The sequence below is a fragment of the Ochotona curzoniae genome, unplaced genomic scaffold (genome assembly GCF_017591425.1).
Source record: "Ochotona curzoniae isolate NIBS_2020 unplaced genomic scaffold, NIBS_Ocur_1.0 scaffold_4505, whole genome shotgun sequence".
NCBI lineage: Eukaryota > Metazoa > Chordata > Mammalia > Lagomorpha > Ochotonidae > Ochotona > Ochotona curzoniae.
Window position 1 is genome coordinate 11,066,006 of NW_024467118.1, and position 16,157 is coordinate 11,082,162.

General features: G+C 37.3%; 1 protein-coding gene across 6 annotated transcripts in view; it reads left to right on the forward strand.

Annotated features, from left to right (window-relative positions):
• SLIT2 (slit guidance ligand 2) overlaps positions 1-16,157 on the forward strand; it is a 330,053-nt gene that overhangs the window by 208,583 nt on the left and 105,313 nt on the right. For 3 of the 6 annotated variants that reach the window (XM_040966491.1, XM_040966487.1, XM_040966488.1), the window contains exons 6-9: positions 5,367-5,438; positions 10,925-10,996; positions 13,307-13,470; positions 14,859-14,870. In XM_040966491.1, the coding sequence (XP_040822425.1) occupies positions 5,367-5,438; positions 10,925-10,996; positions 13,307-13,470; positions 14,859-14,870 (320 nt within the window). The remainder of the gene's footprint in view (positions 1-5,366; positions 5,439-10,924; positions 10,997-13,306; positions 13,471-14,858; positions 14,871-16,157) is intronic. The other 3 variants (XM_040966490.1, XM_040966489.1, XM_040966492.1) reach the window with 1 other exon arrangement.

Genomic DNA, 16,157 nt, shown 5'->3' on the forward strand with positions numbered 1-16,157 from the left:
CACTCACTTGGCCTCTCTCCTCGCAGTCAGTCACTGAGATGATTGTAGGGCTGTTGCTCAAAAACTGTTACTTGACCAGACTGTTGGGAATACCCACTTTATTTTCAGGCTAACTGGACTCTAACATTTTTTAAGAATCATGTTCCCTTTCCCGCCTGTGCCCTTTGCTATTCATTTGTGATTACTTTTATCTGGAATAGTCCCTTCCTTCTCTAAATCTCGGTGCTGCTTGTCACCCGCTGACTTCCTCTTGTAAGTATTCCTGTTGGAAATTTGGCTTAAATCTCCATTGGAAAAGCAAAACCCTCCTCAATCAGTATATCCAGGCATTTGTGTATTGAGTGGAGGCTTTGGAAAAGCTTGGATCTAAATTCCAATCAAAGCTCAAAGGAATGCCTGGTGCGTACCATGTATAGCTTATCAAATGTCTGTAGAGCTTATTGTCTCACCTGTAAAATCATGATCATAGCAGTGTTTATCTTTGCATGTTACTCTGAACAATAATGAAACGGGGCCTACCCAGACCCTACCACAAGAGTGTCAGAAATTACTGCTGTCACACCTTGGAGGAATTTGCTCATCACTCGCACAATCCGAACGCCATTTCAGCTGTCTTTGTTTTAATTCCTGTTAGAAGGAACTGCTGTGATTGCTCGCCTCTCTTTTTCTTTACTGCAGTACATTGGTAAATGGATGTCACTATACCACAGGCTGTTCCAGTAAGGAAGTGCGTACTCCTACGAGAAAAACAATATGCTGCCGGAAATATTACAAGAGCATTAACTTTTCAAGTACTGTAAATTGTTTTGAGGTCCTTCAGATAATCCATATCTTGATTTTTGTCTTCGTTGTGCAGGTGAATGCTGATGTACTTTGATGCTGAGTTCAACGCTTTGAGCGCTGGGATCTCTGTTTAGGGCGCTCATTTATACGCATCAATCGCATTATTCTTATACCATCTATATATTCCATTTAAACCAGAGATTATTTTTTAAAATCACTAATCAACATAAAATTTGTATATTTAACCACTCATATTGCTTGAACTTAATACACATGAGATAAATAGAAAACTGTGGCCAAATACTTTAATTCAGCTTTCTCTTTTATCTTCCATATAACGTAAATGTTTGAAGAGGCTTCTTTCGGATATGTTCTTAATTTCTCATTTTCATAATTTTTCTGTGTTTTATCATTTCATATCCAATTTTTGCTCTTCAAAATTGTATCTAACTTTAGAAAAACTAAGAATTTTTGTATTGCTTTGATAATTAATGAAAACTTTTTCAAATACTCCTCATTTTATTTCTTCTGTTAACATTTCATAATTAGTATATTTGTCACAATTAAATGAATCCTACCTATGTTATCCTGTATTTTTTTGTTCAAATACCTTTTAAGTTAGATTATTGGAGTTATATATAAATTCCAAGTCAGTAATGTAAATAAGAGCTAAACTATTTTAAGTGTCTATACCTAGCACAGCTATGACACTGTCATAAATTTTTTTTTGAAAAATTGTATGACCCTGCCTTGTTTAGATATTTTTAAGTCTGCATTTGGATAAAATCCTTCTTCATGAAGTAACGCAAGATAATCAAAATCCGGGAAAAAAAATGGAATTTGAGATTATCTTGGTACTCAGTGCTACAGTCTAACACACTATTGTATCTACATTTTAAAAAATGCAAACAGAAAATCCCTTCAAAGTTTCAGTGGAGGAAAATGTAATCTCTCCCAAGACAGGTCAGTGTACACAGTAAGCAAATGTGTAACATTTTTCTTATTTCAAATCTTCATTTTTAGAAATATGTGTATGTTTCTAATATATGTTTCTATATATTTCTAATATATATTTATGTCTAATATATTTAGAAATATATATATATTTCTAATATATATTTATGTCTAATATATTTAGAAATATATATATATTTCTTATATATATGTATATAGACACATAGTGACAGCTTCCCACAGACAGAGTAGGCTAAAATTAGGCTAAATATTTTTAGTGGTTGTCAGAATTCAGAGATTTTGTACAAGTGAGGCACGGAATGGTACTAGTTTGCAGGAGTTCCGTTGACCTACCACATTGCTGACAACTGGACTTGGCACTACTGGCACAAGTCAACGTGAGTGACTCATGGTTACTCCAGACCCTCAGAGGATGCTTCTCATGCAACCACCAAGTGGATCCTGGGATTCTAATACTGAGAAAGATTAGGACAATTTTCATTAGTTTAAGGCTATGCTTCAAAATGTGAATTTGCAAACCCAGTGAAAGATGAGGTAGAGAGACAGTTGCAAATCAAAAGTAAAGGGGTGGGCCTGAGACAGCAAGGAAGGGAGAAGTCTCAGTAAGCTTCCATGGAGTAGATTAGCTGAAGAACTAAGAGAATCCACTCCTGTTACTCTGGCTTGCTTGAAACAAAGACCTAGCTTGAGGAGCCCTGCGGACCAGCGCCTACCCAGGAAGGCCTCCGAAAGGTGTGCGTGAGATCCCACTGAATGCCCTAACCATCTTAAGCTGTCCAAAGATCAACAGATTCCTAATTTTTGGAGAAGTGAAAGGAAAACTCCTCCTGCAGTTTCCTTAATTTGCAATAATTTCTTGGGTCATTTAGCCACCACATATGAAACAGGTCAGCCTGTCACTAAACGCATGGCTGAGAACAGAGCCTTTCCTGTTTACAGAAATCAGAAGTACTGCAAACTTGAAAGGTAGTAGAGGAGCAAGGGTGCAGCGTGAGAGAAACAAGACGTAGGAAAACAGTCCCGAAACCCTGAAATGAATTATGCTTTTGCATGGTTTTGACACTGTTTATCTTGAACCATATGCAGACAAATGGAGGTCTGTGTGCAAAAGTGTTCTCCTGAGCGATCATGCAGGCACAATGCTTTCGTAAACATTCCTTTGAATCCACAAACTGTGAAAAAAAAAATGTGCATTGTACTTTGTCCTTTCACAGGGCAACTTTTTAAACAAATAACTTCATCCTCAGAAGATAGATGAACTGGAATAGGATGATGGTATCCAGCAAAGTTGTAAGAGAAGCTTCAGTACTCCAAAAGTCAGATATTCTTAGGATTTTGAGCACCTATCAAGAAGTTTCCCATTAAAACCCGGAAGCAGCATGTAGTCATGAGGGATGTTAAAGAGGGGTGAAATTAGCAAAGTTTCCAGCAGCGTCTCAACTTCCTCTGGGGGAGGAGGGCGGTCTGCCTTTCATTCCTCGTAGGACAAGATTTGCTTGAGTGCTTTCTGGTGAGCCGGTGCTTCCCCTGTGTGTATTGTGTGCATGATTTAGAAGAAGCTGTGTCAGCACTGATTTATACATTGACAGCTAGGGAGAATAAGATACGGGCAAACATACAGCTCACCCTTTTACAGATTAACCTGGGGACTGCATTAGGCAAATTTGCTAGCATTAAAAGATTTTGCCAATTTGTCTCAAAACAATTTCTCTTTTGTAGTGTGTCAGGGGTAACACTTCATGCCATTGTACTAATTTAAATGGCTTTGATAAATTGTTCAAGAGGTTAGAGAATAGTAGTGTAGATATACATTTAGCACTTTAAAATAAAAAGCCTATTAACTTAATTGTTAAATGAATTTAATCTGTAAAAATCAAAAGTGCTCAAGAGTGTAAGTGTTTTCTTGGAACCACAGCAGCAGTATTACATCATAAGGCTTTAAATGTCTTCTTAGAAAATAAAATTATATGTCTCTATGACTTCCTGACAAGTAGAATGCTTTAAGCTATTACAGTCACATCTATGACAGCTAATATTTGGGGAAAGCCTTAGCTTATAAGAGCCATAATATTGTGTCTTCTCTAGGGTGCAGCTTTAAACAAATATATTGCATGTCCTAGATGGTGCCATTTGCATGGCACCAAGGTAGCCTCATGTATGATTGTGTCCCCTGGAGACTTTCTTAAAAATGAAATGTATATTTCATGAGATGTTCTCTATGAACATAATTTTTAAAGTAAAGGATTTGAAGAGGCCCTCCTGATAGTCACTGGATTAAATCCAGTTGTGCTTCTGTTAGGTCGCCTTGTGGGAGAAACTGCTGTTTTATGGAAATGTTTAAGTGGTTCCCCAAGAACAGACCTCAGATGTGAATTAGTCCTGTTGGTGAATGCTGAACTCGAACCAAGGACAAGATTCATTTGTATTATGATGATAACCTCACTCCTGTGCAACTGTGTTCCCTCACCCCCGCAGGTGGAACCGACAATTCACCTGACTGTTTCACGAAACGTTTCGTTTCTGTCTCAAGTGGAGCACTGAAATACACTTTTCTTTCCTGGAATAATAATATTTCTGAGCATCAAGCTACAAGATATAAGCAACTGCTTGTTTGGAATAAAAAAATAGTGTGGGGAATCCAGTAGATTTTTCAACATGAATGGAGACAATTTTAAATTTGTTAACGAACAGGAAAAAGAAACCCTATATCAGAGCATTATTTTGTTTCATATTTGGAATTTTAACACATAACAGCTTACACCACTGTTGATACTACTGTTATAAATGGAAGTGTTTTAAAGATTCACCTGTGGCATAGCCTTAGGAGTGTTTTAGTGTGAAATATACTTCTTGCAGAAAAGCATCAATTCTTTTATTGTTACAATTCCACTTATCTTCTGTTACAATTCTGGAAGTTCCTTCATTCCAAAGTGTGCTGTTTTTATAGTGTAGAGAAGTTGAAAATTGCCAATCGAGATAAAAATTTCAAATCAGGGGAATAGTGAAAAATAACAGAGATCCAGAGAGAGCTTGCTAAAGGCTGTTCCTGGATGGAGGTACTGGGCAGGCCGTTCTCTTGCTTGATCTGAAGTGAAGTAAAACTGCTTTTAAAAGAAGAAAACCTCAAAGTAGTCTCGGTCTTTTCTCTTTTTTTTTTTTGCCATGGATAGTGAAATTAACATGCAGCTGGGCTTCTCTGATAAATGGATTCTGTTAGGTCACTGAGGGGGTGCATGTGACATTAAGTGATTTACAGTCCTTTACCTTAATGAAATTGTTTCAGCAAGATGACGCTGAAAGCTCTTAATGGATAGCTTTTCTTGATGTAATGAAATTGCATTCCTATGGCATTTAATATAAGGTACAGTTATTATTTACTGGAGCTTTCCAAGGGCTGCTATTTGCACAGACAGTTCAGAACAAAAAGAGATTTCAGTGGCTGCCCAGAGAGACCAGAGAGGCTTGTGACATTCTGAAGCAGATGCGGGTGCTTGTGAGAGCATCTCGCAGCCAGTGGCCCGGGCTCCACAGACTCCCGGCGACTTCCTGGCCCCCACGCCGGCTGCTGCTCATCCTTTTGACATCTCTTTTTCTGGTCTCTTTATCAGGCAGCTGGATTACAACCAGATCAGCTGCATTGAAGATGGGGCATTTAGGGCTCTCCGCGACCTGGAAGTGCTGTAAGTACTGCTTTTTCTCCCTCTTTAAACCTGAGTTTGTATCTGGGGAGTACTCAGGGAGGGTCTTACCTGCGTGCTTAAAGCCGTGTGTCCATATGGTCTCCTGAGCAGAAACCTTAAATTACTCAGAGGGAATCCAGAGAAGACCTGGGAATATGTCTGTACAAAACCAAAACGTATCGTATCTGTAGATGCTAAGCTGAATTGTGTCAAAAAAAAACACACCGAAATGTTCTCCTTAAAGTATTCTGATAGGAATCACAAGAGTTGTGAGAATTCTCAGAATTGCTAAATATTAAGATAAATCAAGGTTGTAGGGCAAAGAATATAAAAAATAAACTCCTTAGAATCTGATATGTTGCTGTAGTTTATAGTTGTTATGCAATGACAAGAGTTTAAAATGTAGTGTTTAAGCAGGTAACTTCCTTGGAAGGTTTGTTGGAGATTTCTGTCATAAGTTTAATAAGATCCAATTAAAGTGTTCATTACTGACTTTGTAATGCACAACATGCAGACTTGAATTGTACACGCATCCCCTCCCTGCTCCAGCTTGGTGGACACAGCTGACAGAATTAGTTAGAGGCAACCAAGTCATCTCTGCTAACCTTTGGTTTAGTAATTTTGACGGCATAATTAATTTTAATAACATAATTTTAGTGAAAGCCATAGGTATTAAAAGATTTTATGCTTCCCATACATTTATGTAGTTTTTTCAAAGGGTCATGCTTTTAGCTTCTTAAAGATATTTACAGATTTCATCCTCAAATAAAAATATTTTCCTATGCTTCATTTCATCCGTGATGTGATTTGATCCAAGATCCAAAACGGATTCATTTGAAAGAGACTTGGAATTTTTAGTTCACTTGTTACAGTTATCCAAAAGTCACCAGATTCTCCTTCTGGAAAAGATTCATTGCTTTATCAATTGACTTTCAGATGCAGACCATAAATAAGGAAAAAAAAAAAGAATCTTTCAAATGGAACAGCTTACTGTATCAATATTTTCGATATCATTTTGGTTTTCATTGAATATAATTTCAAGATATGTTATGTGCTGGACTATTATTTGTTTTTTAAAGAATTATACTATGAATGACTTAACTGAGATAAGTTTGAAATGTTAAACTATATAGTGTTTTCTGAATGAGAAGTTACGTTTGCTTTTGTTAAGAACAGCCTGATTTATTGATGGGAAATATGTTCAGAGTGCTTATCATAGATATTTTTAAATAAGCTTTTAAATTGTGTGCCGCAATCACTTTTAACATATGAAGCACATTAATGACATTGCAAGTCAGAATAAGTGAGATTCTATTATGATTGTATAATAGTGATCTGAACTCGATACCACTAAACTCTGTGTATGAAGGGACTTCCACAAGTAACTGTTAAAACAAGCTAGTTAACCTAGGTAAGCTATTACAGTTACCAGTGTTCCCAGTTGGAAATAAAACTGATGTCATTGGTTTTATGACCGTTTCGCTGTACACTTTCTTATTAAGTTAAAAAACTTAAATTGTTATTAGATGTAGAATCATTCGTTTAATATATAGTAAGTACCTTATGTATTTTGAGTACTTGCTATCTATCTGTATCTATATCAATACCCTTTGCTATATACATCTACATATAATGGTGTGCACTAAAAACTTGATTCACAAACAAAATAACTACATTGGCTTGAAGGTCATGCACCAGTATCATTTTTAGAAGCAGTAACTTTGTGAAAGTGCAATCACCTCAAACATTTTGTTATGTTAGGAAGAGAGCTAAAAGATAACCTTAGTAAGATCCATTATCATGAAGCATCAAAAAGTAAAACACATCCAAGTGTCTGTGGAATCAAAGCGGAAATCCAAAAATGTTGAGATATCTTCTGAGGATTACATATATCTCCAAAAGATGTCTCATGATCAAGTCTTGTTTGCTCAAGAATGTAGATATAACATCAACACATGATGCAAGTAAATTTGAGTTTCTTGTAGAAAATATAAATACCTCCAACTAAAATGGTATCAGTCAAGCATACATTATTTTGACATGTATTACTTTTAAGAATGCTCCAATTTTAATCAACCTTTGGAAAAGTTAAATAATAAGGATTTAAGGTAAAATTTAATAAAGCACTGGGAAAGACCATGATTTTTTGAATCCAGATCTCTTGTCAAGTCAGAAGCTTGCCTATTGAAAGCATTAGGTCAATGATTTTGCAGAAGGAAAAAAAAAAAGAAGCATTGCAAAAAGAGGGTTACCTGTTTTGCTTACATGCTGTTCGTAACTCTTTAGCATCTATTATCAGTAAATAATGAAAGAATGTTAATTAACAAGAGCTAAAATCAGATTCCCAGTGTTTTATATTTCTGTGTTAATTCCATAAACTGTGAATATATGACTATGCCACAGACATCAGAAGTAGTTCAGGTGATCCTGGGTCCAGGCTGGAGAGATTAAAGTGTGTTTTATAATAAGGTGAGAAGGTTAAGTGTAGTCCAACAGGTTGAGAGAAAAGTCAGGGTATCTGAGAGTGAAGGGGAAGCTGATCATTGCGTGTTCGCAGGCAACTGATTTCTTAGGGTATTCTGGTTGATGTGAATTCAAATTAACTTTCTTCATTAGAAGAAATATCGAAAGTGTCATTGGAGCTGAATCTGGATCAGCGCTTTGTTTTTGTACGTAAGACTCAGAAATGGAATATGTTCTTTGAGTTTCTACACTTCCATATCTTTGTTCTTTCTACAAAATTTATATGATATAATTTAATTTGAAAATAAGAGCTTGTATACATTAAATACCAGGTTCTGTGCCAGGTTCTCTGTTTGGCATTAGAGGAATGGAACAAACTAAGCCTATAGTTCAGTGTGCCATGACCACCAACAATAACATTTGTATTCACACACCATGATGGCCAGTGAACTAGATCTCATTCTCACAAAGAAAAGCCCAAGGTAGCATAGACACAAACTTGCATAAGAGAAGGTGTTCACGAGTAACTACCATATGTAAACAAACATGCACCATTTCTCAGTAGGAATTGGTCATCATCACAGCTTGCATTTGCCTTCATACTTAATCAGCAACTTAATTCACTACTGATTTTTAAAGTAGCTTAATTTTGTTGGTACCACATCTTTTTTCAGTCACTGGATGTCTGTAACTATAACATCTTGCTGGAATTGGCACTGAATTAAAATATTAAGAATTTATTTCTTCAGCTGCACTATATAAAGTAGAATCTTTTGAGAACAGATTTCAAGTCGATACAAACAAGCTTCAGCCTTCAGTAAAAACCTTCCGTTTGCATGGGAATGTAATAAAACAGATAGTAAAATCTATGCATGTTAGCTGTATGTGAATTGCTTTTAAAAAAAGATATATACCCAAAAATCCATTTAAACATGTGTGCCATGCACACTTTTGTGAAATTAAGTCTAGACAATGGACAATAAGAGATTAATGAATTTTTTTTTTCTTCAAAAGAGTCTAGTTGTGATAAGAATGCAGGTGTGTGTGAGCAAAATGTCAAAATGGGCAATGATTCCTAGAGGAAGAGTGAAGACACATCGAGACGGTGAATAGAGCTCAGGTTTCTGAGAAAGGAGAGATAGTTACTGCACTGGAAAACGTTGCAAGATGATTTGCTTACAGAGTCCAGCATGGGAACATAAAATGAGAGAAGCAGGCCACATGCAGTGAAGTACAGTGACTAAGGGAGATGGCAAGAGGAATGGAGGAGAGCAGACAGCCAGCACAGGAAGGATATGGTTAGGCTGCTGGTGACAGAGTGTGCTGTTGCCATTCATATTCAGCTCCAGTTGCTTGGTGATCATGCAAGGCTGCCAAACAATGTGACTTTTCCAGAAGAAGCTAGAAATTGAAATTTTCAGATCAATCCATCTAATTTTTAAAATAATGGCAAGTAATTCAAGTATTTAAAAGACTGTTGGCCAAGTATATATTTTAGGCTAAGTAAAATGTATGTTTTGAAACTATCCCAGACGAGGAGGTGACTGTACTTCTTGGGAGTAGCATATAGAGTGCTCATGGCTGGTGGAATTGAATCCTTCTCAGCTGTGTTGAACATGTTGGCTAAAAATCAAGAACTTCACTCTCTTGGTCATCAAAAATTTTCCAATTTATTGAATGATTGGAGAATAAATCCAAGTGATTTAAGTCACCGAAGAAACAACTGCTTAATTGGGTCTCTGTAAAGCACTAAATATGTTTACTTAGGTCATCTACAAGCTTCTAGCCCTTTCTGGTGCTCAATGGAAATACTTTTTTCAAACAGCATTGAAATACATTCTGATTTTTTAACACAAAGATTTCACTTACAAAGAATTTCCTTTTGGATGATGTCTTTTCAACTGTCAAAATAACAATTCTTCATTGTAATAAAAAGAAAAAAAGAGAGAGCTTTTTCTGGAAGATGAAAACTTGAAGCAAGCAAGGTTTACACACATTTTCAGCAAACCTTCCTTGGCATCTGTATTTCTGACTCTCCCGCAAGACGCTGTAATCCTTACATGCATCTCTAAGCAGAGGAGATGCACACTGTTCTTAGTAAAAACTGTTAGGAAAACTTTAGATTTTAACACAGTGCCACAGCTTGTTACTTCATCTAACTTGAACCAAGTACCTGATGTAAATTGTTCCCTCCCCCTCTCCCTCCCTCAGTTCTTTCTACTCAGATTTCATTAGCGGCTGATATCCACACTGTACGTAGTTAGCAATACTGTAATGTGAGATCTGATAGGAATGACTCTTAATCTTGCTGTGAGAATTCAGTTGGAGAATTTAAATATGTTCATTCACCCTGTATACTAATGGCACATAATACCTGTCAAAAGACATGCAACTGTGCGATTTCTACAGTTCTTTCCCAAGTATCTTCATTCCTCAACATAGAAATAAATGTGTGCACAACATGCATAAAGTTACATGTAACTTTAGTCAAAACTGGCTGACTGAAGTCGCAATGTTGTAATAAATGTTGACAAAACTGGATTATTGGGTTGACTAATTAGCATAGCAGTTAAGAAATGTAGACCAACAATGATACACCTGGGTTCAATTTCCAGCTCCAGTTTCTGATGATAACTGCTTGCCAGTGCAGATAGTGGTGAAACAGCAGTGGAAGCTCAAGTGATGGTATTCCTGCTGCACATGTGGGAGTCTGGATAGCATTCTCAAAGACAGTGGCACCAGCACAGCTGCTGCCACTATGGGAATGTAGGAAATGAACTATCTGTTGGGAGTTCCACCTCTCTCTTTGCTTTAAAAAAAACAAGACAAAAAAACTTTAAAATGCAAATGTATAGTAATGTGTTGCATGAAATTTCTGACCATATATGCAATTATTCATTTTCTGTGCTTTTTCTACCAAAACCTGTCTATATAATCATAGGCAAAAGAATGCTATATATCCACATATGAAATGATAATGAATTTATATATGTGAATTTCTAACTTTTATTTTACTCTTACAGCACTCTCAACAATAACAACATTACTAGACTTTCTGTGGCAAGTTTCAACCATATGCCCAAACTTAGGACTTTGTAAGTAGTCACAGTGTACGCCAAGGTCACTTTAATGTAATAACTGTCTCATAATTTTTTTTTTGTAAACAAGGAACAAGGCCACCTACTTATTAGGGTGTAGACAATGAAAGTACAACTTTCTCAAAAACTTCTAGATGTATTTGAGTAAATGAACTGCTACTCTGTAAACTGAAAAGCTCTGTTTTTAAGTTTACACACACAAAAAAAATGATTATGGGAAGTTTGGAGTATAAAAAAAGAAAACATTTACTTTGAGCTATTGTGGAGGTCATATTTCATTAAGAAATGGGAGATTCCTTGATTGGCTGTCAAAAATGATAAATGAGAAATCTTTATGATTTTATTAGTCTACTGAAAGCAGACCTAATAAAGCTAAACTGGCTCTCCAACATTTTTATAATGTAAAATTACAGCCTCACCTTCTGTGGCTTGTATAATTAAGATTGTGTCAGCATTTATATTTTAAAATATATTTTAGAGTTTATACATGGATACTAAGAATTTTTGGTAAAATGATTCTATCATAAAGTATGGAATAATTATTTTTTTTGAAGAAAGAAGATTATCTTTGAATCTTTTATAGCATTTTCAGAGTAAATTCTCATTTGTACTGGGCCCCAGATTAACCCTGACCTAAAGTATGCATTACCCACAGCAGAAGAAATGGATGAAATCAAAAGCAAAGTATCAGTCACTTTGAAGAAGAAAATTTCCAAATGTTTCTCACTTTGAATAGTGTAAAACTGGAAAACATATTTTTTGTCTCACTATCAGCAAATTAGCCAGTACCAATCCTAATGCCATTTTTGTCACACTAAAATGTAACTCTGTCATAGCACAACATTATAATTCTTTTGAAATATAATATAGCAAATTAAAGGAATTATAAAAATAGACATAACTAATCTGATTTTCTTGACAATTAGATTTCTTTAGGTTAATCCGACTTGAGTAATCAGTCTAGATCACTCCAAGTACGTTTGGCAGAATTGTGTTTCCATCAACATTGATTTTAAAAAATAATCTATTGTTCAGTTTCTTTCAAACATAAAGCCAATAAAATTGTAAAAATATTTATCTACATTTTCATTGTGCACCTTATTTTATTATATAATCAGCAAGTTGGTATTTGTAATCTGAACTTTAGAATTTATTCTTCAGCCATTTAATGCTTCTGTGCTCCTTACTTAAATTATTATAATGTGCTTGACATAGATGGAAATAGAGAACGGCACAGTAGACTGTGCCACCGTGACTTACAAAGGAACTGGGCAGAGGTCACCCAGCTTTCCTCAAATGTAGCCCTTTGTCTAGTCGCCTGACTTCTAGCTTTGGCTCAAGACTCCGTGTTCCTTTTGCACAGGCTCAAGGAGAATATAAAGCAATCATGCGACTTCAAAGTCCCTTGCTGTCATTGGTCTGTTATTCCTCTGTATGATTGCTACTTTAAAATTCCATTCTTGGAGTCCAATAATCTTTCTGGACTGAGTTCTGTGTTTTAATATCCATTACTGTTATTGGGTTAAAATTGAACACATCAGCTAAAAAGGACTAAAATGGTATTCCATTGTCATAGATGATTCTGGGAAGGACGCTTTGATTTATAGCTTTGAGTGTCCTTTTCTTTACTTTGAGAAAGCATAAAAGCCAGTTTGAAGTCATTTGCCTAATTTAGTGGTTACATTTCGCTGGTACTTTATTAATGGAGAAGTGCTATTTGCCATTTGGACGCACTCCATGATTGGGTATGGATCCTGCCAGCGGAAAGGAGATTCGCTTAATTTCTTCACTCCCATCATTTATGCCTTTTCATTTCAGCCTACTCCTTGAAGATAGGTCCCCAAGTGCCAGCTACTTCACTTTTCTGTGATTAAACACTAAAGGGGAAAAAAAGCAGTAGAGGCTTGTGAAAAAGTGTTTTGTATGCAATTATCATTGTCTTTTCAGCAGAAAAAAAAAGGAAAGTCACCGAAAAATTTTGCGCAGATTGAGCCCTCTTCCAGCAATGTGCCGCTCCCACGTCGCCACTCGCTTTTGGTGGACTGGAGCTGCAGAACACTTGGCCTTGAACTGATGGTTTCTCCCCTTTCGTATTTTTACTTAACATACACAGAAGCATTTTAAGTTCTCATGAAAGCTTCTGTATTTGGGTTAAATAAAGAATGACTTGATGTTGTAGATTGGAGCTTTCTAAGTTTCATCTACCTCTTTGTTAAGAAACACAGATATATATTATTGCTGAATTTTCAAAGTTTTGAAATAACTGTGTCTTGTTTTCTTATTTTCAACCTCTTTCCTCTTATTTAGTCGACTCCATTCAAACAACCTGTATTGTGACTGCCATCTGGCCTGGCTGTCTGACTGGCTTCGCCAAAGACCTCGAGTGGGCTTGTACACCCAGTGCATGGGCCCTTCTCACCTGAGAGGCCATAACGTAGCTGAGGTTCAAAAACGAGAATTTGTCTGCAGTGGTAAGGGAGAAGAGTCGTGATGTTCTATTACTGTATGCTGCTGTACTGTGATAGGAAGAGTGCTTGCTTCCGGGAGTTCAGTGTCCCCTAATGCGCACGTGTGCACTAACCATTGTGTGGACGGCCTTTTGTCTAGTGCTACAGTGTTCTAAGACATTTGTATGTGGTTGGCAACTACTGGTTACTTGCACTTCAACTTTATGGAAAGATTTTCCAGTTTTCATTCGAAAGAATAGAAATACAGATTATTGATCCTCTAAACCTGAATCCCTGCTGTGGAATTCAAAGAGTACTTGAACAATACTGGCATTGTAATAAAACAATTGTAAAAGTGTGTGTATATATATGTCTGTTTATATATATATATACATGGTATTTATATATGCATGTATATTAACATATATACATACATACACACAATTGTTCAGTTCTTAAAAGCAAATTAATTTGTGTTTGAATAACAACAGCAACGAAAAACCCTGAGAACAAACAAACAAGACACAGGTTTTAGTGAAATACCATTGGTAACACCTGCTGCTTTTTGGGCCTGATCACCAACCTAGTACTTCATTTGTACCTTTGCTTCATTTTCCTCTAATAATTATATAAGAAATGTAACACTATGTGTATGTGGGAGATTAAAACACTGTGAAAAACAAAAAGCTTGAGCAATTTCATATGCTTAAACGTATGGATTTCAACATAGAAGAAAACTGATACTCATAATTAATTTACTTTATAGATATATGGCTGGTTCTACTTCAGAAGTATCTTCCAAAATACAAATGAAGCAGTTTGTAAATACATATACAGTTGCATTTAAATCCATATGTTCTACCTCCAAGCACTTAGCTAGGCAGACACATAAGCACACACCCTGAATCTCTACTGAGCATGTGTATTATTTTCCCAGGCTTTACTCCTTAACACAATGTAGCAGCTGTTTACATGGTATTTATATTGTATTTTGTATAATCTGTAATCTAGAAAGTATTTGTAATATGCAGGAGAATTTTGATAGGTTGTATGCCCCTGCTATATGTTTTTACTGATACAAGAACCTGAGCATCTTTGGATGTTGTGGTATCCGTAGCTGCTCTTTTGCCAATCTCCATGATAATGTGTCATATTTAAAAGTACAAAATGCAATATACCTTTTCATGAAGAACTGGAGGGATGAGGCTAGTAATTTTTTCTGTTTTATTACCTCTTAATCCTTTTGTATATTTTTCTGCACTTTCTATACCCTGAGAAAAATTCTCTTACAATGTCATTGAACACTCTCAATAGTCTGATTGCTTTTTTTAAATAAAAATTATGTAATGAAATGACTAACAGTTCGCTACTAACTTCTTTTTTCTCTCTACTTTTTCCTTCCTGCTTTCTAGATGAGGAAGAAGGCAAGTGTGCATTTATTTCTTAGACTTAGAATATTGTTTTAAAGTTTGAGAGCTTGTGGAAGCTGAGGGCTGCAGGATGCCTTGAAACCCCTTCTTGACATGTTGCCACCATTAGGACAGCTCCCCACAAGTCCTCACTCTGCTCCCCACAAGTCCTCACCCTGCTCCCCACACCTCCCCCACCCTGCTCCCCACACCTCCCCACCCTGCTACCCACAGGTCCCCACCCTGCTCCCCACACCTCCCCACCCTGCTCCCCACACCTCCCCACCCTGCTCCCCACCTCCCCACCCTGCTCCCACAGCCCCCACCCTGCTCCCCACAGGTCCCCACCCTGCTCCCCACACCTCCCCACCCTGCTCCCCACAGGTCCCCACCCTGCTCCCCACACCTCCCCACCCTGCTCCCCACACCTCCCCACCCTGCTCCCGACACCTCCCCACCCTGCTCCCCACAGGTCCCCACCCTGCTCCCCACAGGTCCCCACCCTGCTCCCCACACCTCCCCACCCTGCTCCCCACACCTCCCCACCCTGCTCCCCACCCACCTCCCACCCTGCTCCCCACCCTCCTCCCCACCCTGCTCCCCACAGGTCCCCACCCTGCTCCCCACACCTCCCCACCCTGCTCCCCACAGGTCCCCACCCTGCTCCCAACACCTCCCCACCCTGCTCCCCACACCTCCCCACCCTGCTCCCCACACCTCCCCACCCTGCTCCCCACACTTCCCCACCCTGCTCCCCACACCTCCATTAGCGCGTGCCAGATTGTATCACCCATAGGCACCCTGGTGTTTCTCCTTACAACAGTAAAATCTCACAATGAAATCATTGTTTCCAAATTCTGAATAGTAAAAATACATATGCACAGGTAATTACTAATGCTAAAATTTTAAATCATGTACGGTGCAAAAAATAATAGTGTAGAATGAAGTGATGCAGCCTCCTACAGCTTCAAAGAATGTAATAGCTTTGAACCTATTCAATATCAACCTTATTTAAATTTTTCCCACCTAAGTTGGCACATGTTTACTTAGTTAGGGCAACAGTTAAGTCTATAAATATGAAAGCTTTTCTGTTTTCTTTTTCTTTTTAGACAAAGTAAACTAAACCAAATAAGTGTGACAATGTCCATTCCATGTTTAACTTTAGTAGTTATAAATATTTATGAGTTTGAATGTGCTCCTTTTTCAGGCACTTAGAATAGTTTGGCAGAATTCTGATTTTGAATTTGAACTTATCCTTAGATTTGTTGGGGGGAGTTACAAATTATTCCTTTTATAGTTATT